This window comes from Perkinsus marinus (assembly GCF_000006405.1).
Source record: "Perkinsus marinus ATCC 50983 genomic scaffold scf_1104296973710, whole genome shotgun sequence".
Lineage (NCBI taxonomy): Eukaryota > Perkinsozoa > Perkinsida > Perkinsidae > Perkinsus > Perkinsus marinus.
In genome coordinates, this window is record NW_003201363.1 from 1 (window position 1) to 27414 (window position 27414).

The 27414-nt window shown below is 47.3% G+C and overlaps 9 protein-coding genes across 9 annotated transcripts; all 9 read left to right on the forward strand.

Moving 5' to 3' along the window:
- Positions 1-4733: 4733 nt before the first annotated feature.
- Pmar_PMAR007205 (hypothetical protein) lies at positions 4734-6700 on the forward strand (the record flags this gene model as incomplete). Its single annotated transcript, XM_002766061.1, has 4 exons — positions 4734-4764; positions 4880-5961; positions 6050-6205; positions 6353-6700. The coding sequence occupies 4 exons, from the start codon at positions 4734-4736 to the stop codon at positions 6698-6700; spliced, it is 1617 nt and encodes a 538-aa protein (XP_002766107.1).
- Positions 6701-7361: 661 nt separating this feature from the next.
- Pmar_PMAR007206 (hypothetical protein) lies at positions 7362-7919 on the forward strand (the record flags this gene model as incomplete). Its single annotated transcript, XM_002766062.1, has 1 exon — positions 7362-7919. The coding sequence occupies one exon, from the start codon at positions 7362-7364 to the stop codon at positions 7917-7919; it is 558 nt and encodes a 185-aa protein (XP_002766108.1).
- A 1266-nt stretch (positions 7920-9185) lies between these two features.
- Pmar_PMAR007207 (hypothetical protein) lies at positions 9186-11032 on the forward strand (the record flags this gene model as incomplete). Its single annotated transcript, XM_002766063.1, has 2 exons — positions 9186-10901; positions 11012-11032. The coding sequence occupies 2 exons, from the start codon at positions 9186-9188 to the stop codon at positions 11030-11032; spliced, it is 1737 nt and encodes a 578-aa protein (XP_002766109.1).
- Positions 11033-12132: 1100 nt separating this feature from the next.
- Positions 12133-14271, forward strand: Pmar_PMAR007208 (hypothetical protein; the record flags this gene model as incomplete). The annotated part of the gene is made up of 2 exons (XM_002766064.1): positions 12133-13162; positions 14204-14271. 2 exons carry the CDS (start codon positions 12133-12135, stop codon positions 14269-14271), a joined length of 1098 nt encoding a protein of 365 aa, XP_002766110.1.
- A 191-nt stretch (positions 14272-14462) lies between these two features.
- Pmar_PMAR007209 (hypothetical protein) lies at positions 14463-14845 on the forward strand (the record flags this gene model as incomplete). The annotated part of the gene is made up of 3 exons (XM_002766065.1): positions 14463-14547; positions 14591-14686; positions 14730-14845. The coding sequence occupies 3 exons, from the start codon at positions 14463-14465 to the stop codon at positions 14843-14845; spliced, it is 297 nt and encodes a 98-aa protein (XP_002766111.1).
- A 187-nt stretch (positions 14846-15032) lies between these two features.
- Pmar_PMAR007210 (hypothetical protein) lies at positions 15033-15844 on the forward strand (the record flags this gene model as incomplete). The annotated part of the gene is made up of 4 exons (XM_002766066.1): positions 15033-15275; positions 15318-15372; positions 15422-15532; positions 15756-15844. The coding sequence occupies 4 exons, from the start codon at positions 15033-15035 to the stop codon at positions 15842-15844; spliced, it is 498 nt and encodes a 165-aa protein (XP_002766112.1).
- A 129-nt stretch (positions 15845-15973) lies between these two features.
- On the forward strand, positions 15974-17289 carry Pmar_PMAR007211 (hypothetical protein; the record flags this gene model as incomplete). Its single annotated transcript, XM_002766067.1, has 9 exons — positions 15974-16061; positions 16108-16239; positions 16284-16369; positions 16418-16493; positions 16546-16631; positions 16676-16759; positions 16807-16891; positions 16938-17069; positions 17115-17289. 9 exons carry the CDS (start codon positions 15974-15976, stop codon positions 17213-17215), a joined length of 870 nt encoding a protein of 289 aa, XP_002766113.1. The 3' UTR covers positions 17216-17289.
- A 1980-nt stretch (positions 17290-19269) lies between these two features.
- Pmar_PMAR007212 (hypothetical protein) lies at positions 19270-20161 on the forward strand (the record flags this gene model as incomplete). Its single annotated transcript, XM_002766068.1, has 5 exons — positions 19270-19483; positions 19534-19654; positions 19703-19739; positions 19783-19866; positions 20081-20161. The coding sequence occupies 5 exons, from the start codon at positions 19270-19272 to the stop codon at positions 20159-20161; spliced, it is 537 nt and encodes a 178-aa protein (XP_002766114.1).
- A 1005-nt stretch (positions 20162-21166) lies between these two features.
- On the forward strand, positions 21167-26082 carry Pmar_PMAR007213 (hypothetical protein; the record flags this gene model as incomplete). The annotated part of the gene is made up of 10 exons (XM_002766069.1): positions 21167-21259; positions 21643-21803; positions 22141-22809; positions 23157-23246; positions 23299-23424; positions 23471-23615; positions 23871-23949; positions 25695-25825; positions 25870-25953; positions 25999-26082. The coding sequence occupies 10 exons, from the start codon at positions 21167-21169 to the stop codon at positions 26080-26082; spliced, it is 1662 nt and encodes a 553-aa protein (XP_002766115.1).
- Between the last annotated feature and the right edge of the window lie 1332 nt (positions 26083-27414).

Sequence of the window (27414 nt, forward strand, 5' to 3'; positions counted from 1 at the left end):
ACCGAATGCCCCGCTTGTCATGTGTTTTCTACAGGGTCCTGCAATGCTGTTCGATTCCCTCTTTATTCTGGGTTCGCTGCCTTGCTGTTACGAGCTCGATATGGACAGGCTTTTCAGGACAGCTGCTCCACGCTCTGGCTCGACATGAGGAAGACTAGTTTTGTGTTTCTCCATTCAACCGTGCTACAGATAGTCGTGCAAACAGACTCAACTTCGTCATAGAATATTCAAGTTCGTCCGAAGTCGATAGGAAGTTCAAATTCGTGTTGATAGGACTTTTGATTTCGACTTTCTATTAGAAAGTCGAAGTTGAAAGTTTTATGACGAATTCGAAGGTTAGAAAAATTCTAACCTTCGAATTCGTCTAGAATTTTCAATTTCGTCGAGTACACCTTCAGACCTTCGCCTTTTGGGCCAAAAGGGCCAAAAGTTTTGGCAAATCGACTTGGTCTTCCGGAACTCCAATTTTGTGGTACCGGGGCAATTATGCCAGTACTCTCATGATGGAAGTCTTAACATGATGGAAGTCTTAGTTAACAAGTCTTCTGTGGAAGCTTTCTGTTATAGGCAATTCGTTTATCAAGGTGTTGTTCTGAGTCGAATAAACTAATTCATGGCTTAAAAGCAGTAACACATAGTTATGCGGATTCATGAGTGAGCTATAACGCATGATAATGAAGCACCACGCATGGATGAGCGGTGTCGGCTATGTATCAAACAGAGCATTGAAGTGTATTTTCCACATGCCTGAGATTCTTCAATTAGTCTTTGTTACAGCATGGTCTCATGCAAAGACGTTCTGCTGGAAGTCGCAGATTGATGGGTGGAGGTAAGCCGGTATGGAGAAATAGAAAATCACACTGAATCACGGAAAGAGCTGGAATCACGACTGAGACCGGGCTGTGGTTCTGTACAAACGAATCGTGCGAAACGTGAACCGGACACGGATTCACGGAGGCGGATTAGCCTGGGGTAGCGCCGATATCAGCGAGGTTCACTGATATTCTTAGCACAACTAGGGAACGATTCTCTGAGAATTGCGCCAGCGTAACAGTTACAGTAATGTAGCCTTGATTGTGAATGCGTGAACCGATCTGAAGTCTTATAACTTATAGCAACAACGCTGTCTAATCGCGCGATGCGCTGCAATAGGCGTTCGCCCCGGCGCTCGCCTTATATTATGATATACTATCTCGATGGCACTGAACCACTCGTAACTACATGTATCTCTAGACCATGCATTGTCTAGTCCGTTTCTTAGCTTGTCTAGTACCTCCCCTGTAAGGGGACTTGTACAAGCTTATGAACGAATATTTGACTTGATTGACGTATATACCACTCTATATCGAAGGCATTATCCCCTTCCACTCCACAGCGGACTACTTCTGTTCCACTTTCTATCAGCGCCCGCCTTATTTTTTTCGCGCTCGGCTTTCCTTGTGTAACCGTTTCGTTCCTTCTCCCAGCTTCAACTTCAGTCCTGCCACAGCCTCCCGGCCACCCCAGATCACCTCATGTCATCATTTCATACCCGTTACCTTCTCAGTCATCTATTCACCTCCCTCATGCCTGCTGTCACTCGCAATCAGCTGGCCGTCTATGAGCTGGCTGACCAAGCCATTCTGGTAAATTTCCTGGCGTGCACAGGTTGCCCTGACTTCAAGTGTCTATCAACCTTCTCTCCAACCAGGCTCATCCCGCTACTCGAAGAGGAACCTCTCCTCGAGTGGCTGCAGGCTCATAAGCTCTTGAGCACGCACCTATTATGCAGCTGTGGATTGGTCCGACGACGTTACTCCAAAACCACCAAAAGCGGCCTTCGCGTTTGGTATCTCAGATGTACCAACTCTGACTGTCCTGTCACTGATACTTCTGTCAGATCTGGGATATGGTCAAGAACTTCTCTATCATTCACAATGATGGTAAGCATCTTATCCCTCATCGCCGTCGGTCGACGGCCTAAGGACATCGTCTCTGAACTCGGTGTGTCCTCGCGAAGCGTAACTTGGTGGTTGCAAATAGCAGGCCAGGCTTGTTGGCCTCTTCAATACGTCACAGGTACAGCAATCCAACAATATACAGTGCGATGAGATGGTGGTAGGTGGTAAGCCCAAGTACCACAGAGGTAAACCCATGAGGCAATCCAAGCAGCTAGGTGGGTTGAAACTCTGAAACTCTTGCTGCTTTGGACTACAATGGCCGTGTTAGTGGTGTTGTGGCTAGGCATGTCCCTGATAGGAAAGCTACCTCTTTGGTGCCTCTGATAGAGGAAGTTGCCGCTCCTGGTGCTACTTTAACGACGGATGAGCTGAAATCTTACCTTTCCATCAAGCACTTCAGACCTGACATTCAGCACCAAACGGTGTGCCATAAAAGGCACTTCGTCGACCCTAATACCGGAGTTAATACAAACTCGGTTGAATGCATGAACCGTGGGCTTAAGGATGAGCTGAGACGCAGATTTTATCATCTTGTGGGCAGAACCGATGAAACCGCTAAAGAACGTCTGGCTATCCCCCCGTTCAATAGACAAGGCTGTGTGCGATGCTGGAATCGATTCTCAAAATCGATTTTCGAAATCGTTCCTGAAGTCGTGTTCAATAAACACGATTTTGAAAGTTGAAAATCGATCTCGGAAGCGATTCCAGAATCAATTCCGACGCGCGTTCAGTAGACACGATTTTTAAAATCGATGCCAGCATCGATTCCAGAATGGACAAATAAAGTACGTGAGAAATGAGACTCCCCGGGATGGAACCTGAGGCCACACCTCGACTTCCTCGACTATCCCTGAAATCCGAAATATACCTCTACCAAGATTCGAACCTGAGACACCTGGGTCACAGTATACTAGCTTATCCTACTGAGCTAGAGTGACTACTTCGTGAAATAGCAGTTAGTAACTAGTATTTACTGTTGAGCGGTCTACCTATGAACGAGTACCAGTACTTGTCAGTAGGTTGTTTACCTACTGACCCGTTAGTAAGTGGTACCTGGTTGCCCAACCTCAGTACTGCGGTCCTCTAGAGTTGCTCTAGAGGATTGGAGGTGGTTGATTCTAGGGTCCAGACCCGATATATTTTCACATGTCACATCCCGGGATCGAACCTCAGACCTCCCGGTTACTAGCTCAACAGTTGGGGCCCAACTCGCAAACCCTCTCGAGTCTGTTTGGCGGCAAACGTCATATCCCTGCTGAGTATGACCTCTTTTCTTGCTGTATCGCCCCTCATAACCAGTTCGGGACTGGCAATTCTCCAAGGAGAGTTGTTTCTTCTGGACTCCACACGTTTCCCTTCTCGGTGCTCTCCTCTATGAAGCTTCCGTCACGCGCCACGAAATTTTCAGAACCACTCCGAGTGGTTCTGGAATCTGCGATTCTGGAAACGCTCTCAGAATCGCGCACAAGCTCCTTTGAACGCGCTAAGAACCACTTCTGGAAACGTTTCTGGGATCGTTTCCGGAGCTGGTTCTATGAACAGAAAATCCCAGAATCGTTTCTAGAAACGCTTCTCAAGTTTAAAATCGGTCTATTGAACAGGCGGTATGAGCGTGTTCAGTAGGAATTGTGATCTCAAACTTACTCCTATTATACCAACTTTCTTCCAGGCTCTTGCTTTGGCTCATGATGCTCTTACTAATTTATAGGCGGTTGCATTTCACTACTTCTGTTAACGAATAGCTGCACAGTGTCATTCTCAATATCAGTTATAATTAGTCAGTAGATGTTACTGCTTATGTAGGAACTCCATGAGATTTGTCCCATTCAGCTAAGATTGTGCATCTCTGGCACTCTCTACATAGAAACCGCTGGAGTCGTTCTTCAAATGGAGCCATTTGATCTTTGATTAGGTCAGCTTGGTCTTCAAGTGGAGAGCTCTTCTTATTGGTCAACAAGCCTAGGCGTGATCAATACTGATGATAAGGTGATTGCAGGTCACCATAAACTTTGCTTTATCACACCGAATTTCAAGTTTTCGACTTGTTTCGGTTTCGAAGTAAGCTATTTCAGGATTCAACGATCTCACGCAGTGGTCTTACTGTCATTCAAAGATTTCACGATCTCCTGGGCGCACGCGACAGATGGTGTACGCGTTGCGGAAGAGATTTTCCGCCTGTTCAACAGACCGATTTTAAATCTGATAAGCGTTGCTAGAAACGATTTTGGGATTTTCTGTTTATAGAAACAGCTCTGGGAACGATCTCAGAAACGTCTCCAGAAGTGGTTCTTAGCGCGTTCAAAGAAGCTTTTGCGCGATTCTGAGCATACTTCTGAACTTTTCGAGTTTCGAGGCTCGATCTCGAATCGATTCGGTCCCAGAAGTTATATAATCGATTGGCTCAATGTCGATACCGGGAACCGAGAATCGATCTCGAATCGATTCTCTCGATTCAAGGGCGCCGGTTCGATCCAAGGCACCGGCATTTTTATGTATTTTCTATTTGAAAAGTTGCGCACAATGAAACCACTGAAACCCAAACCCGTGACATACAGCCTATAAGTTTTGAGTTACTGCTACAAATAGTTGAGCCGCTATAGTGTAGCGCTGCTAATTGTTGTTGAAATAGTAGCCAAGCTGCATGGCCGGCGGCCGTTAGCCGCCGTGTCACGGCGCATTTCGCGCCGTTCATCGTTAAACGAAGCACTGCTTCGGAAGCACATAGCCTAGAAGTTTTCCTGCGTATACCATCTGATTTCGTTTGTCGTAGCACAACGTACCATTCGCTTTCTCATGCCTACATCGAATGCAGCAACGCCGCGAGGTCAGGGTTCCGGATTCTTTCCACCCGGTATTGGAGGTGGCTTCTCTGGTGGCAGAAAGCGTCGCAGGATTGAAACTGGGATAGCACCCATTATGGATCTGTCTTCTGAGCACAGCTCTCCTGAAGCGCACTCTTGCTCTCGTGGTGTTCTTCGACGCTCTTTTGGTGCTCCTTCTCGCTCCTCTGGTGCTCCTCCTCGCTTCTCTGGTACTCCTTCTCGCCCTCTGGTGCTCTCCTCGCTTCTCTGCTACTCCTTCTCGCCCCTCTGGTGCTCCTCTTCGCTTCTCTGGTACTCCTTCTCGCCCCTCTGGTGCTCCTCCTCGCTTCTCTGCTACTCCTTCTCGCCCCTCTGGTGCTCCTCCTGGCTCCTCTAGTGCTCCTTCTCGCCCCTCTGGTGCTCCTCTTCGCTTCTCTGGTACTCCTTCTCGCCCCTCTGGTGCTCCTCCTCGCTTCTCTGCTACTCCTTCTCGCCCCTCTGGTGCTCCTCCTGGCTCCTCTGGTGCTCCTTCTCGCCCCTCTGGTGCTCGTTGTCGCTCTTCTGGTACTCCCTCTCGCTCCGGTGATTCTCCTCCTCGCTCCTCTGGTACTCTCTCCCGCCCCTCTCAGATCTCAGCAAGAACTGTTGAGGCTCCACCTGATGCCTACGCTGAACCGCCGTGCAAGTCTAAGCTAGATTACGAGAAATACGACACTTGCCCCAAAGAAAATCGCCGCTCAAAGCCAAGCAGGGTGTGGGAGCAGTTTCATGTCATTCGGTGCAAGCGAACTGGGTTTGTCTACCCAGAGCGCGCGGTCTGCAAGAAATGTGGACAGGTTTACTCTATGAGGAAGCAAAATACTTCGGCGCTTCTATGCCATATCGACAACGGATGCGACGAACAAAGGGATCAGCCACCAATAGCATCGTACTTTTACCAGAAACGGAAGGTCAATTCCAATCAGAAATCTGCTGTGAATGCGGCGTTGGTTGATCTGCTGGCATGCGTGCCTGGTATAAGCTTCAACGGAACCCAGATAGCAGCATTCAAGAAATTCGTTGAGGTCGCGGCTCAGGTGGGGGCAGAAAATAGGTCGGGCTTCGATGCATCGCAAGTCTTATTTTGCCCCAAGACTCTTACTGACGACATGTTGAAGAAAGGGGCGGACGCCACAGAGAAGATTAAGAACCACCTAGCTCAGCAGCCAAAGCCAATAATGGTAGTACGGGAAAAGGTCAGCAGGGGATCGGTATTGGGAAGGCGGACTAACGGAGGTATCTGTCAGCCTTGCAATCTGCGAGTTGTAGATACTTTTCGACGGCTGGACCAGCCACCATAAGCACGAGAATGTGCTTGGAGTCACCACACTTTTGAATGTTAACGACGTGCAGCGGAGCGTTCTTCTGGCACTGGAGACACCAGAGACCATGACCGCTGATGACATTCAGGAAAGCTTGGAACGGGTAATCTCAACGTTAGCGACTAATGGTTAGTCCATAAATATCGACTCTATATTTTTGGACTAACCGCCAGTTAGTCCATTCATCGACTCGATAATATCGAGGAGCAATGGATCACTGAAGCTCAGTGAACAGTATTAATGTTTTCAGGTATGTTCTAGATATCAAATCCCGATAGAAAAGGTGCTATTTGCCAGTGATAGCTGTTCGGCGAATACGGCGGCTCTCGGGCAAGGCAATATGGCCTCCGTGTGCTGTTTTGCACATATGGTGCAAAACGCCCTGAAGGCCGGGATGACACACCCTGTGGACAATGCGATAGACAACTGCGAGGATGCGCTACGCAGCATGAACACTGGAGAGACTCTTGAAGCTTTTCTCGAGGAGCAGGCAACGGCTCCGGTCGAGTCGGTTCTTCTGACAAGCTCGCGCCTCGTTGCGTACTTCAAGAGGTCGAAGCTGAATGGCAAGCTAGCACGTCTTGGATACAACAAGTAATAGAGTCGCTGTGTATGTTTCAACGGTCAGATCAGGCTAAAGCGAAGGAGCACAGTTCGCTGGGACTCTGTTTATGAGATGATCGATAAGATAATTAAGAGCTGGTCGGGTATTGAAGAACTTCTCAGAGAAAAGAATAAAACGAGGTGATACCTTAAGTCAGCTTAGTAAGATCCAAGCTTAGAAAGCGTCCAGCTGTTCTAGGCCAAAACTAACCAGTAGTGTTAACTTTATTGCGCTCAGGAACTTCCAGAACTTGCTTTCGAACAAAGAGCTATTGATTCAAATTCGTAGCTTCTTAATCCCTTTTCGCATAGCGACCAAAGTTATGCAAGGGAGGAAGCCGGGAACGGCAGTAAAATCCATTGTGTGAGTCAAACGGAGTGGTTCATTTTCTTCGCCTTGAAGTAGTCTGTGAATCCTCAGGAAGCTTGAGCGGTGCTGGATATTCCTTCAAACTTCTCCTCCTGGAGAATTTGAGGATTTGCAAATGGTACGCAGTAACGTCAAAGAGCAGTTCTTCCTGAAGGTACCTCGGAATGGACACGTAGTTTCCGATTGGATCTCTCGATTGCAGGTCATATGTAACCTTACCCCAGACGCTTTGCTCCCTGCAATGTTGCACCCTGCAACGAAGGTCAGAGGTGTAGAGAAGCTAAAAATGGTTACTGAGTATAGAAGACGTATCAAGGGTGAAGAGTCTATTCTCCGCCGTGAGGACTTAATCGAAGCGCTAAAAGGATGGTCGCTCATCACCGAGAACAGCAACGAAAACAATATACACACTAATCATAGTACTAGCGAGAATGATGCTGCTGAAGCTAATATGCTAGAACAAGTGGTCGAAATTGCTGACGACAGCCTCCTGCAAGGATTGATTGACGTGAAAGACTTGCCTAGGTGGAGTGAGAGGGGTAGGGACAGAACAGCTGATGAAAAAGCCCTGCTGATCGATAAAGAAGTTAAGCAATGGGCTAAATTGGGTGGGCATTGTGAAGACTATGAGACCTTTTGGAATACTGCTAAGCTGGATTATCCCTATCTTGCTCGCACGGCAACGGTGGCACGCGGGGTGGTTATATCAACGGCATGTGTGGAGAGTCTGTTCTCCGAGATCCGGGATATCATAGGTGATAAGCGCACCAGAATGAGAATGGAGGTTGTTGAAGCACTTCTCAAAACTCGTCACACATACAGATTGTGGGACAATGACAAGTAGATGTGAGAAACTCACAATGTGAGTCTCACATGCTTCGGTGATAATTATTATGCAATTCTGAGGCTGATTCCACAACTACAAGCTTTCAGTGTTTGATTTCGCTGTCGAGGTGCATCAGGCGACCCTACTTCTAGCCTTACTTGAAACCTAATGTCTATGGGGTTGATGAACATAAATGTCGAATATGAGTTGATTAAATCGATGGTATGTAAATCATACTAAGCGGTGTCATCAAATGTCATACTCTTCTATTTGATAGAATCTATTGTGTCTTTGACCTTTCGATTAAATCATTCATTTTGCATATGCAATTAACTCATCGACTACATGCTATCTACACTCTTTATAGGGCGCTGAGTTCAAGAGTGGCAAGACAGTAAGGGTACCAGTGCATGACAGGCACTGCCTGTGGCTATCAACTGAGCGGTCTAGCCTCGACCCTTATTTTTTTTTCGCGCGCTACGCGCGCGTGGATGTGCTCTGCGGCAGCCGTCCTAAATTGTTGTCGAACTAAGCCTCAATGCCGACGTAAAAGAACATTTCAATGGATTTTGAGTTTCGAGGCGGATCGATTTCTCGAATCGAATCGATTCGTGCGCCCGCCGTAGCATCCTCGATTGATTAGCACCGAACAATCGATCGATTTTCGATATCTCGATCCAATCGAGCCTCGGTCCGATGTATGATTCTGAGAGTGGTTCCAGAATCGCACATTCCAGTAGCTCTGAAAATTTCGTGGCGCGTGATAGGGGCTTCATAAAGAAGAGCACCGAGTGGAGAAATCTCGGCTAAATACATTTTTCTAAGGAAAAGTGCAAAAAACTAAGGAAAGCATCGCGCTCGCCCGTTTTTTAGCAGATTCCTAAGGAAGAGTGCAGATTTCCAAGGAAGGAGCGCGTCTAAGGAAAAGTGCAGATTTCTAAGGAAATATCGAATTGATCCTTAACTCTAGAAAAAGGTCATAACTTGGCGTAGGATGCCAGCTTAGCCTTGAGGTACAGTTTGGCCTTGGGTTACGCTCCGGCCTTGGAGAACTGTAGGGTATATGTACCATTCAATGCAGCTCAGAAATCTTGCTCCCTTATGCTATTGCCAATTCGACTCGCTCACAGACTCGCTCGCCGACGGTTTCACAAGATCGACGGTTACATGGAGAGACTTACCCTGCTTAAGATTGATACTATGAATGCCAGTGTCTATTGATTCAATGATACTGATCTGCCTCATTGCAGTGTGTAATCTCGTACTCAATAGTCTCCTCTTCCCATGGACAAGCCTGCGGATTTGCGTCTATCGAGTGGTGAAGATCTTGAGCCTCAGCCTAAGCCTACACGGCCCGCTACAGTATTGAGTACCGTTATACCACCGTCCGGTAGCACGTCTCAACACGCCACCATGGACTCTAACAGGACTATCCATGAAGCTGGAGGGACCTTCTATGCTGGGCCTCCAAATGATGACCCAAGGGTCACTTCGCAGTCAAGTCCTAATATCGAGCACAAGGCCAAGAGCCCGACTCTGGAAGATACTTACTCTACCTACCGCGCCATCATTGGCTCCGATGGGTCGTGGATCCACGACACTAACTACTCTGATTACACGGAAGGTGCGTCTGACGTAACTCGTATCCTCGTAGGCGCCACGAAGATGGTAGCCGGATTCCCTGCATCGTCGGCGTTGGACAACCCTGCCTCTGTGGTGATATTGGCATTTAAAATGCAAGCTTGGTACCCTCAACTACACCGATGGTATGGTTCATTGAAGGGTCTTTATGACGGCTTTCCTGACATCGCGTCTTTTCTGGATCAATATGACATTACTGAAGGACTTCGGCAACTCGCCAGGTTGGTCGCTAATGAAGGTTGGGGCCCAACCGTAATGGCTGCTCTGATCTGCGAACACGCATGCCGCAAACCTGAGTCGTCGAGGAGCCGATCGATCGCGTTTACTCTATACTCCCTCCTATCGGCGGATAACGAAGACGAATTGGTCCAGGGTTTGAGGAAATCAGCATCCCCCGCCGACCAAGTCCGGTATGTGAGCATCCAGGACATGTCCAGTATCAGGAGCAAGCACTATGCGAGGATCCTAAGTGTTGACGAGCGCGATGGCCCGATGTGGAAACTATGCCTACATACCTCCCTCGCCTCACTGCAAGCTGCGGAATACACTCCCCTTAATGTCGAAGATCTACGTTATCGCTGGTCATCTATCTCACAGAAGAAAGATGAGTACATCGTGGACTACGCGGCGCGAGAGTCGGCTAAGTATGAGAACTATGCCAAAGCTCTGATGCACCTGGGCATAACAGCCCCTTCTCCCTACGAAAGATTGGTCTCTTTCGCCTCACGACTTCAACCAAACATGAAGACTCTCCTAGGTAAGCATATGCGATCCAAAGACCTGACCCTGTATGCCTCTGATTATGATTACATCTGCCGCACTCTGATTAAATTGGAGAAGACCTACTATGTGACCTATGAATTCGAGACGCATGGTATCAAGACGACACGCAAACCCGATGACTGGATTCCGGTTATCCAAACCACCAAGCCTCTCTCTGGTGCATCAGATGGCCCATATAAAGGCAAACCTAAGCATGACTGTCCTCATTGTGGAAAAAAGGGAGTTCGCCATCCGCCTGACCTATGTTACTCTAATCCCTCTGGGAAAACTATGGACGGCCACAAAGACAAGGCTACTGATACCTCTAGGAATGCTGCTTCTCGCACTATCTCTGCGGCGCAAAGCTCTGCCGTTCCACAACCCGAAACTGCGGTGCCTCAGTTCATGGTTTTGCACTCCGGAAGCAATATGTCGGTTGAGGACAAACTCCATGTGCCGTGTGCCTCCGTTTGGTTGCTGAAAGCGAGAGGATGCAAAGTTGTCATGGGCATCGACTCCTCCTCTGAAGTTACTATGGTGGATCGAAAAGTGGTGTCAACTCTCGCTAGTCCTGGCGCATCCCTAGAAACTAGAGAAGTGAGGAAGAGGACATGTCGAGCGGCGTGTGGCAGCCTATTCACCATCTCGCAAGATTATCTACTTCGGCGGATACTTATGATGTACTTATCCGCATTTCCGCGAGTTAGGGACGAGATAAGGCAAACTGATTGGGCCTCACCGCAATCTCAAATGAGTCCTTGAGGACGTGGGTTAGTGGAACGAACTGACGCCCTTGCTCACCTTGCTCGAAAAAACTAACGTTAGATCATAAATGTTCCCAAATTGAGGGCGAGTCCGAGGGGCTTGAGTAAAGTTTGCTCAGTAAACTAACCGGTTCTCATCCTTGAGTGAGACTATCTTATCTTAGGTTCTCGAGTTCTTTACCGTTTGAAGGTAGCCTACCTTTAAACGGTAAAGAACTCGAAAACCCCTTTTACTTACCTACCTTAGCTAGGTAAGTAGAAGGGGTCTCGATTAAACACGGTCTTGCAATTGCTCGCTGATAAAAGATTTGCACCGTCAATTACCAGTCGACATTCGCAGATTTTGTGAAATCCTTGAGAAAATACATGCATACTGCGATGATTATAATATGATCTATGCGCTATTATGATGATCCTTGTGCTCTCAAGGTCTCGTGTACTGTTGCCGTCATACATGAAGCTGATAAAGATGATTGAATGTCACCCAAAACGCAGTTTTGGAAAAAATTGAGAAATATTTCAAATTTTTCAGAAAATTTCTGAGAAATTCAGTAATATCTCAGGTGAAATATTTCACGGTCTGGCGGCACCTTACTTCAGCCACCCTGCTCCCCTCCACGAGGCGGCCAATACATCACCCTTCAAGTGGACGGACGAGTGTATCGCAGCCCAACAGAGCCTCTTGTATCACCTTGACAATGCTCCGAGGGCCTACTTAGCCTATGAAGACATCCTCAACATGGACAATGCTGAGGCTTCCTTATGTATTACTACGGACGCCAGCCAGATCGGTATTGGAGCTCACTTATGGTATGTTCGTAAACCGGCAAGGGAGGTTTCGATACCTGCGAGTTGGAGGATTGGCCTACCTGATCAGTGCCCACAGCGCCCTACTTGATCAAAGCCAACAACAATGGCATGTATTTGAAAAGGAGAGCTATGCAATTTTTCAAGCCTTCGCAAAGTGGAGAGCATTAATCATCAGTGTTAGTCGACTGTCACGAAGTGGCGATGAACCATCGGTGGTGCTATTTAGCGACTCTACAGTGGCACTGGCCAAGTTCATGAACAACAATGACGAGGATCTGTTCTCCGGTAAGACTGCTATAAAAGCCCGCCGATTTCGGGCATGGCAAATGGAGATGTCCGAGTTCGACTACGTCAACATCAGGATGGCACATGTTCCAGGAGTATGTAACGTCCTATCCGACCTCTTCAGTAGATGTGCAGAACGTCTTGAACAAAGCCACATGACCCCTGTCGATGAAATGGCGAACGAGGCTCCCACAATGCCAATCTATTTGCCTACTTATGGAGAAGCACAAGAGGAGGACGGCGACAATACTGTCGGTCACATCTACACTGGCGCTATCTATGACTATGAACTTTCACACCTGGCTATGACACCGTCCCAGGCCGAGATCATCGCGGATTCCTATGCGGTTGATGAAACCATGTATCTGTCAGTCCGACTCAAGGCAGTCTGGGCCGCAGCTAATGGATTGCTGGACTCAGAGACCTACTCGGACATCACCAGCGTGGAGAAGGCCAAGGCAGTGGCATGGATTGAAGCTCGCAAGTTTATCACGTCTCTGATCTGTAAGGAGAATGGCGCTATGGGCCTCTTTACACAGAGTACCAACAGGGAGCAAGACTTGCGGAAGCTCCCATGGGTGCTGGTGATACCTGGCCCTGCAGTATTTGTTAACGAGTTAAGGCTGGTTACGGCGTACGATCCTCAACAACAACTACAGTCTGCTCGCCAAGGTCTGCTGCTCTATGCCCACGATTGCAAAATTCACGTACCCTATGACAGAGCGCTACGCGTTCTCCAAGCTATTGCCTGGTGGCCTGGTATGGGAAGCGACCTTCTAACGCACATAAATGACTCTGATTTGTGCTTACGGCTTTATCCTTCGAAGCATCTACCATATCGCGGTGTGACTTCCTGTGAAACTATCGCCGTCTCTCCCTGTCACCTGGAGGTGAGGCGTGAGGAAGTGGACCGTACCCGAGCCACTCCGGCGGTTGAGGGCACTGTGGACCCTGCTAAGCTAAAGGAAGGAGATTGTGTACTGGTTCGTTTGGTAACGGGTGCTGATGTTCTGGGCTTGTATGCGTGGCCTAGTGTAGACAGGGTTTGCCCTTTGGGCACGGGCGGAAATTTCCGAAGGAAATTTTCGAGAAAATTTCAGAAATTTCCGTTGAGGCTGGAAATTCTTGGAAATTTGCTAAAAATTCCCAAAAAATCGTGCCCAGGGTAGTAGAGAGGAGAGAAGTAGTTCAGATTCACTCATAATGGCCGAATAAAGCTAGTGAAGGCGTTCGCAGGTGTCTACTGGTCACTATGAATACATCTTGCGGTTACCCTCAGTCTGAGGGCCTCAGATATCGATCAGGTGGGCGTGCGCGTGAGCCTCTCAAGAGTTAGCGATTCTCCAACTATCTTGCAATCTTGCGTTCTCTCTCTCGAGAGTCGAATAGTGTCGGCAATTAAAAGGTAAATCGTAAGGCTACAGGGTACGATCTAAGGACAAAATCTCGCTCGCCCTCAGACACTTTCTAAGGAAAATTTTGCCATTTTCTAAGGAACTTCAGCCTTTTCCTAAGGTACTTCTGCCTTTTTCTAAGGAAGCCACCTCTCCACTAATGGGTCCTTCCGGCCTTGTTTTGCAGCTTCGCCTTGGATAACAGTCTTGCCTTGGATAACAGCTCGGGTTTCGGGTTGCCCTGGATAACAGTTCGGGTTTCGGGTTGCCCTATCCGGTTTCGGGTGGGGTTTCGGGCTTCCCTTCCCCCGCTTTCACCTACAATCCTTTTTTTTCTTTTTGGTTTTGCGGTTTGGGTTTTGCCTTGCTGTTAAGGGATCTGGGTTGCTTATCTTTCACTGGTGACCCAACTCCCTCGTACGTTTAGAAATCTGTTAGTGATCACGAAGTTTCTCGTGATAATGTGTTGCTCTGCAACGTAGCTGCCCATAGCCACCTCGACCTTCCTTGCGGGTTTGATCTGCCAAGCTGAATCACGAAGACCCCTTCCACTAACGCAACGTTTCTTAAGCCCTCTCAGGACGCTTACTCCTCGCCTGCCTGGAGCTCGCGGCAGCGGAATTCAGTTAGATACGTCATCACGTAGATAAGTACACCGAGGGGTACTTAGAAAGGCCAATCGGCGGCTACCGTGCTGCCAGCACGTTTAAGTGAAAAATGGGCGAGCGAGATTGTTCCCTTGGAAATGGAGATCTTCCTTAGATTTTACCTTTTCACCTAGGAATACGTTGAGAGAGTCCAATCCCACCTTAGAGTGCAAGAAGTACACGTACGCGCATGATGAAGTCCTCAAGGGTCAAACCAAACTACTTGGTAGTTGCTAAGGCCGCCTTGGTGAATAGTGCATGCCCTTCGATCCCCTATCCGGGCTGTCCGTCCTTGGTGTAGCCAAGGCTGCAGTCATTCCTCTCAAACTGGCTTGTGCTGGAGGTAGACCCCACGATCTCTGTTATTTATGATAACTCTCCTTAAGGTGCTTCTAGTGGTACCCATGCTGTCCCTGTAGTAGCTGCTGCTACCCACCTCCTTGAGCCCTCTAGCCTCGCTGTAAAGGCATCAGCCATGCTGGGTAAGTGAGCCTTCCTCTACACCAACCAATAGATCCATCGTAGGTAGCAAGACAGGAGCAGCAGCAGCTACTGGCACTGTGGCTCCCCAAGGTCAATCCATCATCGACTCGGGGCAGGATCATCCCTTCTGGTGGCGAGTCACCCATGAGGTCCGCTAAACCGTCACGATATTCTACGAACCCCACCTGAATGCCCTCAGGGTCATGGCCTTACCAATGAACAGCTCCAACACCCCGAAGTGATGGGCATTACAGCAGAAGATGGTAAGCTGATCTGCCCGACTACTAAGTGGCTATATGATTGCTATTGCCAGTACCAGTGAGCGCAGTACCCGACCCTTATGCTATGTCCACGAAGGCTACAGGGAGCCTACTCGGGCCATGGCACCATAATGATATCCCCCAGCATAGTATCAAACCCAGCACTGATATGAACCAAGTCATACAGCAGGCCAATGAGGTTGACTATGGCCATCTCACACAAGGAGAGCGGCTCGCCTCTCAGTTGAAGGCAGACTTGATGAAGAACCCGAAGTTCTCTAATCCCATGAAGATGTACCAAGACATGGCTGCTGAGTTGAAAGCCCACGTAGGGTCCACTTCTAGCCTGGCTACTCACAGTCACCTTTAGTATCCCCATTTCGGTACCATCACCACTAAGGAGAGCTCTTTCCTGCTGGCTCCAGGTGAGCAGCAGCAACCTCTTTCTATACCACACCTTGTCGTCATCATCAGCAACTGCCTCACTATTGCCGACTTATAATGGTAGAGTCCCGCTAGACTTCCTCGACACTGTAGCAGCAGATGATGGCGAGGAAGTGACCATCATCTCTTCAGTGTTGCAAGGTAGGACCCTCTATACTGTAGAGTAAACCATTTTCCGGAGCTTGGTTTCCGAGATGGATTCAATTCCGAAGTTACGGCTGTTATAGGCTACGATGAAAACATATCATCTTACTACATTAGGATTGCTAATCTATCGTTTACTACGTAAGCAGTTGGCACTCGAACTATATCAAAAGTTCCACAACTAACTTCCATTTTCACAACTAAGAAGGTCCACTCGTAGGTACCGCTAAGGCCATCAGCGGCTTCTGCCGCGGCTACGCTAGTTCGTGGAGAAGTATGTCGACAGTGATGGTTGAGATCATAGCGTGATGATGATGTATTCCCAATAACGATTGCTTGGCTCTCCTTGGTGTTATCAACGACTACGTGATGATTATTTCTACTGCGTATTATACTCGTGTTCAAGTGACGCCAACCCCCGTTGAGAGCCCTTACGTAATGCCAGTAGACCCCATCACGGGCTCAGCTCTGGCGGTGAAGGCCTTGTGCGTTCTGCCACTCAAAGTGGCAGCAGTTGGTGGCGGATGTAACCTCTCTACTACACTTACGTACTACTACTAGTGACTATTCAGACCATACTGCTGCTACAGCTGTTGTAGCCGCGGCTCCCACCCCAGAGATTACTAGCTTCGGTGCTTATGGTCCTCCTGAGATCACCACCATGCAGCCCACGGTCCAATTGAACCCCGCTGGAGCACCGCTGCGTAAGCTGAATTGGAATATTCAATAATATTTTTTATCGTTTCAGCTACTGTTGACGTACCGCCCCCGCCCGAACTGACATTTCCTCCTGACGTGTTCACTAACATTGAAGGACTCGTCAACTCTATCACGGTCAGTTACAGCAGCCTAGTGGTGTGATTCTGGGTATCTCCATGTCAGCTTCCTGATCCGACTACCTTCACCGCGGGAGCTCCAGGGACATACCATGAGTTCCCAGGGCCCATCGACATCAGCAGTAGCACACCTCCCCAAACTGTCATCATGGAGTCTCTTTGTCGTCTTTTTAGCCGGCCATGCTGTACCCAGTGTAGATGGAGAGATCAGGACAGCCGCTGACCTGGGCATGCAAGACCTCGTTGATAGAGCTAACGCGGTAGCAACCTCTCTGTCGGTGGTGACAGCAGCCCTCTTTGTCAGCTCAACAAGCAATTATTCGGCCACCCAAACACGGGTGTCCCGTCTCAGATGTATAAGGACGTCTATAATGAGATCGTCAACAGAGTAGGTTTCCTTGCCTCGTCGGATATAGACTATTCGAGTTTGGCCAGGCTCATGCACTTGGAAGATACGACGTGTTCCCACGTATAGGAAGTGCTATTACTGACGCCATCGGTAGTCAACCTGAGCTAACTCGTGAGTGAGGGCATCGTAACAGTACCCAAATTGGTGTCCAATTTAGCGGTAGAGCCCTCCGGTGTGAACGGTGTGTTCATCCCTGTCATCGAAGCTGTGCGCGCCACTTGCGGTGACTGTTGCCGTCGCCCTGTCACCCAGGGGAGCTCTTCCTCAAGCAGCTTCCTTGACGTTGAAGGTACGCTATAGTTGGGTATTTAGTGTGGTCCCTTGTGGTGAGCAGATACAAGCTGTTTGAGGAGGGTCCTCGCTGAAACGTACACGGCCTATGCCGAGGCCTGGATCGGCATCTCTTCGGCTTTGCACGAGATCATGGCGGCCTAATTTCATCATTATCTCGATTTCTTTCAACAACAATATCAACCAGTATCAGATTATTCTATGCCATTCGATTTCTCTGACGCGAAATGTTGCGTTGTTGAACATTCTAAATTGGTCAGTAGCCGGACTGCAGACCCATATCTGAGTCTATGAGGAGGTTGCAGTACTGCTATTCGAACTAGGGCCTCTGGTCACACCTCAACGCAAATCACGTGTCGAGAGTTGCTTTCTCCAGCCTGTGGTGGTTGCGTGATTAGCGTTTTGCGCTTTATTGCGAATCCATCAGTCGGCACGTTTTTGAAATGATCAAAATTTGAAATTTTGAGAAACGCACTGAAAACAGCCGGAAAATCGAAGTTCTCGGAATGGTGGGATTCGAATTGAAAGTGTGTTAATTATTGACGATTCGGGTAAACATCAAATTGTCCTGAAGATGCTGTGGAGATGTACTGAACAACATAAAGAGCCCTTCGTGACTGGATCGGTTTCACGGGTTTTTATAGTATGACTGGGAAATAGCTTTAGATTCATATCCGGTTTGAAACTGTATCACTCGAGAGACTACCCAATTGAACTCGAATTGGACCGAGCCGTTATCACTAATAAGTTAACCCATCCACACACAACTAAATTCACGGAGTAGATGAAAATTATGATGTAAAAAGTCAAGAAGGATTAGTCCGGATCAAGAAGCAGTGGCCATTGATCTACACCTTCCAGAAATCTATTTGGCGACTGAGCCTACCGATTTAACAAATAAGACAATCACGTTCGCGGATAGGGACATCAATTTCATGATTAAGGAATGCAATTTCACGAAGGACATCAATTTTGGTAAGAGCTCCGATGATGACGATTAACGCTGTGCGGCCCCATAGACTATTCCTCAAGAGTAGCGCAACTCCACACAAGACTGAAATTCAGTCACTGAATGACTTGAGGCTCCTTGAGGAATATTTAAGGCGTTACTCAAGGTAACACAACTTGCTACCATGAAACAAGCCCGGAGATGGAGTGTGTGCAGGGATACTAAACTCCTAACAATAGAACTCAATATACGACAAGTGAACAGAGGTAGCCTTGCACGACAGTGGACATAGAATGGACCAAAACATATCAGAATAAGTTACATTAAAACTATGATTACGAACTACGTATGAGCTACAACTAGCTCTAGCTTTGGAGCACCTCAGCACGCAGAAACAATTGTGTTCGGACCGAAAATTGGGGACAAGGAAACAACGTGGCACAATGGTTTAGCCACTGGCACAACATGTGCTATGTGTAAAATTGACAGGCGCGCGAATCGAACCTTCGCTCACCGGGAGACAGGCGTGAACTTCCCTGTCTCCCCATTTAGACATTCGAAATATCTTTATGTCCATCATTCCAGAAGTGTTGTGTCGGCAGCCTCCATCAGCAGCCTCTGGAGTATCGGAGCATTCGGGATGGAATGGACGTCATCATGTTATCTTTTCCAAAGACAACGAGTGCTTTACCTATCACGGTCGTAGCTACTTTGACAGGCCGCGTAGTGCCTCTGGTTTGCACCAAGAAGCAGCAGGAAGGGTTATGTAAGCCAAGCTCTCTATGGAGTCTATTCGGTGTAGTCTCAATGATAAGTGTGAAGGGAACATTCGGACATGGTCAACTATATGTGTCGGTGACAATATGAAAATTGTGAGAGGAAAATTTTGGGGAATTCTCGTTGGTTTCTGTACAGTTCTACCCGAATTCATATATAAACTCAGCGGAGAAAACTATAACGAAGACAATAATGGAGTATTACCCTAGTGATATGAACACACTAGTGTAAAACATATTTCCCCACTACTGCATATCACCGCGAATATCGCGCTTTTTCACGTAAAACGGGTCGTTAAACTCGCATAAATATAGCGATAACTATCGAGCTCAGCTGAGGAAAGCGAACTTCCGTTGTAAGGTACCCCACGTGGCGACTAGACTGCATCATCCCGGGATCAGACCTATCCAGAATTTGCCTTCCCAAAGCGAAGAAGGCGTACAACTCCAGAGGGCTGCAACTGACGCCATCTATGATACTCAAAGAGGGCCGTTGGGACCACCGACATACTGTGGTATTTTCTAAGGATAACGAACATAATCTTCCGAATCAAAGATCATATTTTGATCGCCATCGGGAGCCGCTGAACTTCTCCACTCATCCGTCCTTGAATGATGGACTGCAGTCAACTGGGCTGAAGCCCACTTGGAAGTTACCTCAAGAGGGTCAATCCCCGAGCAAGTCTGGTAGTGAGCTCTCTAGTAGATGTTGTTGGTCATTGTTGTTATCATCGCAGTTTTCCGTTCATCATTTTACGAGCCTTGTACCTCCGAACCACCATGGCTCGACCGTCACCACATTCTGTTTAGCAAAGGCAACCCTACTTTCGGGAAGAACCTCCGTAGTTACTTTGATAGGTAGGATCAGTTCGAATCTGCAGGGCAAGAAAAATTGCCGATTTTCAGGCCCAGGGAGCTCTCAGTTACTCCACTGAAGGACTCTGTAGGGAACCCCACAGCACTTGTGTTTTCTAGCATATTTTCAGGGCGCTGATGATCCCACATTTCCTCGTCAACTGGATGTGACTTGGAGTCTACCACCAGATGGAGAGAAAATCAAAAGAGAACAGGTGAGCATTGTTGCGTGTAGTAAGGACATATTATGATGGAGTTTTCACCAGTTTTATGGGAAAAGGCGTAATACTCTGTGAGAAAGCCAATATTCGCGGTGATATGCAGTAGTCGTGAAATATTACTATGTAATAACATTGCTAGAAAAAATAGTATTGATATTGTTGTAAATATTTTCATATCACTTATGAAACTCCATTGTGTCCTGGTCAGGCCAAGATTGCGGATTTCTTTCATCCTCCTGGAGTAGTTTGGATACCTCTTAAGAAGGAGAGAGCTGCGGCTCATTCGTGAATCAATGAACTTTATCAAATTCAGCGTCACATGAAATGTTCCTTTGTTGTTGTGATCACCAAAATGCATGTTGGGTTGGCCACCAGTAGTAGTAGTAGTAGTAGTAGTAGTAGTAGTAGTAGTAGTAGTAGTAGTAGTAGTAGTAGTAGTAGTAGTAGTAGTAGTAGTAGTAGTAGTAGCAGTAGTAGTAGTAGTAGTAGTAGTAGTAGTAGTAGCAGTAGTAGTAGTAGTTGCTGTTGTTGTTGACTATGGATCTCATTACTTCGGCAACATCTTACACGGCCCTCCATAGGGGGGTACTGAACACTCCAACAGAAGCGCGAGACATCCATGGTAACTGCTTGGAAGTTGCGAGAAATGTGGTATGATATTAAGCAGTTAAATATCCTCCTAAGTTCTCAGCAAGATTCCAATACGACCCTCCGGTGCCTACTGACGCTCCTCAAGGGGGCGTGAGGATCTACAGCACTAAACCTGGTAATGCTAGGGTACTACGCATCAACAGTGTCGGAGAATGCTTTCCAAATGCTGAACGACATGTGGTAGCGGCAATTTCACGAGATGCGGATTGATTTTTAAAGTCGTATGTAATTAGAAACTCCTGAGCGACCAGATATTCAATATTACGATATATGTTCGCTTCCCTCAGCTGAGCTTCGTCGGGTTAGAAATCTGCAGACACCAGCAATAATTTTTTCCCGAAATTTTCATGACACATGTGCAATGTTTACCACACTGCTTTTTACGGGAGGTCTTCACTCAGGTGTGGTATCACGGGCGGACCCTTTAGTGCCTTGTCGAGACCGCAAAGGTGATAAATTCAACCCCACCTGTTATGACTCATAATGTTAAAGTCGTTGATGATGTTATTGCATCACTAGTGTTGTGTTGGTTTGCCTTGGGGGAGAGGTACTGTACGTAGATGTTTTCCTGTTTATGCCGCAACTGAGTTCAGAAGTTGGAAACACCACGAGGACGACTCTGAAACCTGAAGGGAAGCGACAAATGAAAGCTGTTGATGAGCTTTGGAGGAGTACTTCTGATGGTAGTCTAAGGCTCGGGAAGGACCATGCGGAGGCTAGTGGCAAGAAAATGCAGGTAGAAATAGGGTTGGGGGAATATATGTATATCACTCTTCTCAGCTGATCTCAGGAGTTTCCTAACTGGTTATAGATGTGTATATACGAACTCGGGTAGAAGAGAATTTCCTCGCAAGTTTCATATTGTCACCAACCCATTTTTCCCACCACACTGGCACTTGAAAATTCCAAGGCTCGACCTGATAGTAGATAAAGGTATGGCGTATCTGGTAGTGGCAATTTACTTGTCGCTGATATGAAATAGCATGACGGTGGCTATGTATTATAGAACTGTGAATATTTCGATAGTATTCATTAGTGATAAGCAGCAGCTGTTTCATTATCATCATTGGCGTCGTGCGGTAGGGCGATTCGATTTATGTAGCATTTCTTATGTTTCAGGTTGTGGAGGATATCCCCATATCGTCGTCGTCTTCATCCCTGCATGCGTTGGAAAGGGAGACCTCAAGAGTCTGTGCTAAGCATCATACACTTATGAAGCGGCTTAGGGTGCTGGGCGTGCTGGGCGATAAGCACCGACGCTACTTGAGGGAAATTGAAGTGTAGTAGAGGAGTGTTGGAGGAATATATGTTCGCTTTGCTGAGGAGTTTCCTAGCAATTTATAGAATTTAGGTAGAAGTAAAATTTGCCAAAATTTTCATATCGTCACCACCTCATGTAGTTGACCATGTGCATATCTTTACACACTTGTAGAGTCTTCGGGAATTTATTTCTCTGGAGTTCCATCACTATTTATGAAACTTACGTGTACAAGTCTGCGAACACCAACGAAAATTTCCCAAAATTTCCCGAAATTTTCATATCGTCGTCAACTCATGTAGTTGACCATGTGCATATTTGTAGTAGAAATTTTTTGAATTTATTTTTTTCTCTGTTAGATTTCAAAGTAGTGTGCATGAGGAGGTCAACGCTTTGAATGAGCGTCTCGAGAGTATCAGGTCTGAATCAGTTCAGCTGAGCCTAGAAGGGGGAGAACTAACAAGAGTTGTTGGTGAGAAATCCATCGGTCCCTCGAAGAAAGCGTCTGTCGATGAGCTTCCATCGAGAGCAATTGCTATACCACTCCTCCGTGACGTCTATGGAAGAATACCCCAAATCAAGGAGATAAGGCGTAGGATGTCTTCCTCAAGTAGCGTCCATTCTTCGAGTAGTAGTCATCCTGAGGAGAGGGCCCATCGTCTTGGTAGATGGTCTCGTAAGTGGAATGTCAGTGTGGCCGACTTTGATGCTGCTGGGGTTGTCGTGATGACTCCTCTCGAGGCCCTTAGGAGGGTCCTGGAGGTCCGCTGTGGGAGCCTCGATAGGGCCTATCAGGCGCTCGATAGTAGTGGTAGTGGTAGGGTATCTAAGGTTGAATTTATGGAGGGGTTGGGGGCTCTGGGCATCCCTTGGGCTGATGCTACTGGTATTGACGCCTTTGAGGAGCTCTATGGGTTGTTGGTCGGGGGGGAGGAGGAGGGGGAGAGTGATGGGATGAGCTTAGCTGGAGTGTTGGGGGTATGCCATCAACAGCAGCAGCAGGGGAAGATGAGTGATGACCAGAAGTGGTAGTAGGGTTGGGCTCAGCAGTACTAGAGTATCCTGTTTGTTATATATATGTAACCAACGTAGTAGTAGTGCAGTAGGTGAGGGAAACTATGCTCTGCAAAATCTAACTTAGTTATGATTATGAGGAAATCAGCTTAGGGACAAAACGTAGTTGATCGATAGTTCTACAGATAGGTGGAAGGGTGGGGGCAATAGGATTTCAATCTGGACTTGTACTCAATGAGAGCGCTACCAGTGGCTTGGTTGATGATAAGTGGGTTGATTTATTCGTCACCGAAATCGGCTTGGAAGGATTGAATTGTGTGACAACTCTTGGAACAGATCGGAATATGTTGAACTCATTCAGGATGAAGGGTGTTAGTGATATGATGCCTTCCGCAGCGGGCTCTAGAGAAGCCCTCAACAGAGCTCGAGCTCGGAGGTTGTCGGGGGACAGGTAGGTATAGTGATGATGAAGTGTGAGGGGGTGTATATGCATCATCTGTTAGGACGGCCGCGTGGTATGCTAATGTTCCGTCACCATATGTTACTCTGGCTAGAATACGTGCTGTAGAGACTTCGAGGCACTTCGTCAAGATGCGGTATAGGAGTGGGGATCATAGCGTTTCGGAAAAGTAAGTTTTGTGAGTAGTGTAGTGGCTTTTCAGTGTGTAAGGTTAGATATGTTCTTCCCGAAATTGCCGCGAAAAGTGTGCAGCAAGAGGCAGGACAGGAGATGCAGAGATCGCGGTTCCGATGTGATGCTCTGTTGAAGGATCTCGACCGTTGTAGAAAGGAACTAAAGAGGACCAAGGATCAATTCCATGTGAGGAGGATGTTATGTTGGCGTTTTACCCGTCCTTGTGAAAAACGCGATATGAAGTGAACTGAAAGCACTTACAGCAAATAATAGGGGAGAAATAACGACTTATTACGTGAAATATCACTCGTTTAACGCGTTATTCACTGGGGTGAAATGTGAAATATGTTCTCACCAGTGTTGTGTTTTGCATATCACGGCAACTCCATTTGGTCGGATGAAAGTTCAAGACAAAATGGTATGGCATTTATTGCTGTTCAGGACGCCTTGGTTGCCTCCCAGGACTTCAACTGGAATGCCAATAAGAAGTCCTACTTCGCCTCCTTTGAAAGTCTCTCTGGTTAGTTCGATTGTCTCAGGTTAGCGCATCGAGATGATAAAGGAGGACACGCGGCCACACAGAAGGGCAAAAGTACGGCTTTCGGCCCTGAGGAAATTGATAAGGTGCGCGCCGACCACTCAATGGAGTTCACATTTCACGGTTGATCGATTTTTGTGATAGAGAATTTTGCGTAGATTCAGAATATGTGATCATTTTTGTTTTCTTATCGAGTGTAGTAGCCTTGGAGGCAATTATGTATTACAACTCTTTTCGTTGTAGGGGGAGAGTTAGAGAATTAACAAGTATGCATTGAAAGGCTAGGCACGGGGAATCGATGCTCAGTTTGGATTCAGCTTATCGGTATTTTGACTTCGTGACGCAGTGTATAGTCGTATCATTCTCTTATGCTGGTAGAAGTACTCGAATTGTACATACAATGGAGTTTCACCACCCTAGTGATATGAAAAACAACACTAGTGGAAAGCATATTTCACGACTACTGCATAGTGCAGATTTCGGGTTTTTCACAGAATATTACGCCACTTCACGTAAAACGGGTCGTGAAACTCGAACGAATCACATGAAATTTGGTTGGCACTTAATTTTCTTGGGAGGCTACCCGTGTGCAGGTACGCATCTTTGCTGACTTAGCAGCAGAAGTATCACCACGAGAGAAGGCTCTGAGGGAGGCCGCGAAAATGTATAGAATCCCACTTTTTGATGCGGAAAATATATGGAAAAAATTCAAGAAAGTATGCGACTTTTTTGTCGGCGTCATGCGATGGTTGGGTACTTTAGATTTGCGCTGAAGGCTCATCTACGATGACTAAAAAAGAGTTCGAGATCCTTCTACTACAGCTTCTACGGGTAGGTTGAGGAGATCGGGCTTTTTGAGAAAACGTATAAAGTCTTGAATCGGGGCTTTCACTGCTGCCGTCCAGGTGAGTGGATCGTTATTTGTTTTTGACCCACTTATGTGAGTATAAACGTTTGTTGTTTCTATGGTGAGCTACACTACGCTAGATTTGTGAGATAATGAGATGAATTATGCCTAGGAGAATATTCGAAGACTACGAGAGTCAATTCCGCAATTATATTATATTCAATTAACGACGGAATAAGACATATCCGTTTTGTAACGCTATCTAGTTGATCTTGGAACTCTCGAAATCGATTTGCTCGTGTTGTTGTTCAGGTGGCGGCCATTCGCCCTAGTAGGTTGGACGAATGGTGGCGTAGTTTGGATCGCCATAAAAAGGGTGAAGTTGGTTTTGTTGAGTTCCTCCGATACTATTGGACTCGCCTTCGTGGGGTCTAACATGTGGATGCTGCTCATTGTTGTCCTTCACCAGTGTCTGTTGTGTTCATTGAAGGCTCATAATGGGGAGTTTATGATACATGTCGTTACTTGGGTGAACTGTTGTGACCGCCGATGCATAACTAATATCGCACTGCTGCTGATACATGCGTGTGATAGAGTAACTCGGGTTCTTTAGCGGAACGGTTAGTATATTAAACTACCTTGGCAATGGTTCCGGGTTCAAATCTGGGTAATGGTATAATGCATCGTATCATCACGTTAGGGCCAAGTTGTTTGCGAGCATGGTAGCCCCTTCACAGCCACCACCAGAGGTCCTCAGCATAAAGCCTGTAGTCCCTCCACACGTATTAGAATCATTACTCAGCTACAAAAGCAAGGCCCTGATCAGCCGAGGTGAGTAGTAGTCGATACACCTTTGGCCACCTTTGGATTCTCCCTGCAGTGCCCTTATCCAAGGAGGCCCTAAGGAGGATATCTTTCGAGGCTGAGGCGTTGTCGGCTAAGCTGGCCAGTGAGGCTTTGGCCAGCAGTAGAAAACGAAGGGAGGCAACTATAGCTGATCACGACAGCGAGGTCAGGTCTTCTTGATGTCCATTGTCACTATGCTTCTGGTTTAGATGGTATCAGAGGTGGATGCCGCCGAGGAGGACGATTTAATGCGAGCTCTGGCAGGAGGAGAGAAGGAGGCTCTCTCTGGAGAGGTAGGAGTCCCACCGTCATAGTTTGGTTCCTAGGTTGGATCTTAGCAACGGGTGACCCTAGAGGACGTCATTGTTGCAGCCAAGGCCCTGGGCTTGGCCCTACCGTTGCGGGGTCGTGCTGAATCCTGAGCCGATCTTGATGGGACTGTTCTCTCAGACTGTTATCATTCACTATTACTATTGTGACAATTCATTGAAAATTTCAAACCCTCCATGCCTTGAGCTCTCTGTTCAGGCCAGTTGCCTCCTTCACCCGTCGTTGTCAGTCTCCTGTTGGGACGTCACCCCACAGTTCGCATGGCTCTACCACAATGTAAAGTAAATGCCATACGCGAGGGCCTCCTATGCAAGGTAGCAGACCATCCTCGAGTGTCGAGAGAAGCCGTCACAGTGTCAAGCTTGTGGGCGAGAAGTGAAGGCAATGCTAATGACCAAAGTTGATGAGGAGCACGTTGGTAAATTGGAACTGTCGGGGTTGCAGAACGAGGCCGCCTTCGTTGATGGAGGCGTAGACTGGTGAACACGAAGCGCCTCCCCGCCGCTACTGTAGGTTTCGTATTGCACAATTTACGTACGATGCGTTTGCCAGTTGGGGGTTTCCTGATGGGACTTGACAACACAGGCAAAGCACGAGAGGTATGACACGGTATGACACGAAAGCCGAGATCGGGTAAAACGCCGGTTACATACACGAAGTGACTACATAACTCGAAAAGGGTGCATTTCCATACCGTTATATTCCCCGAGAAAGGTGAACATACTTTTGTCATGATTTGATCGGTTTCACTGGTTGTTATAGTATGACTTGGAGATAGCTCTAGATTCATATCTGATACCATAACTTCGGTAATTTATAGGATATCACTCGAGAGACTACCCAATTCAACTCCAATAGGACCGAGCCGTTTTGAATCTCAACTCATCTGTTATCGACTGACACAATTGTGGCGACGACTCGACAAAGACGGTTCAACGAACTATGCTAGCGAAGTTCGCTGAGCGAAATCATCAGACTATTGATGATGACTGGATGATTCAGACTCATTAGAGGACGACTATTATCAAAAGTCTGACACTTCAAGAGCTCCCTGTCACTCTATCGAGAAATGAAATCTCAAATGCAGCAATTACCACCAAGTACGATGTGAAAAAGTGGAGCATATTAAAAGCTAGTGATCGCATAGACAAATGCACTTTTTTGCGGGAACTGAAAGTACCACACACTGGCACCACCAATCACAGCCACCAGGACAATCAGCGGACTGACAGGGTATCGGGTAATCCTTGACACGACGTAGAACAGGAGGTTGGTCAGCGTTGGTTAGTAGAGACCACCAGATGAGAGTGATCAGCAGAGTATATCCTCGAGCCATATAGGTGTCACAGTAAGTGGATAACTAGTTGACAAATAAGGCTCAACAAAGTCCCGCAGTGGTACATCAACAACTAGCCTCATCAACC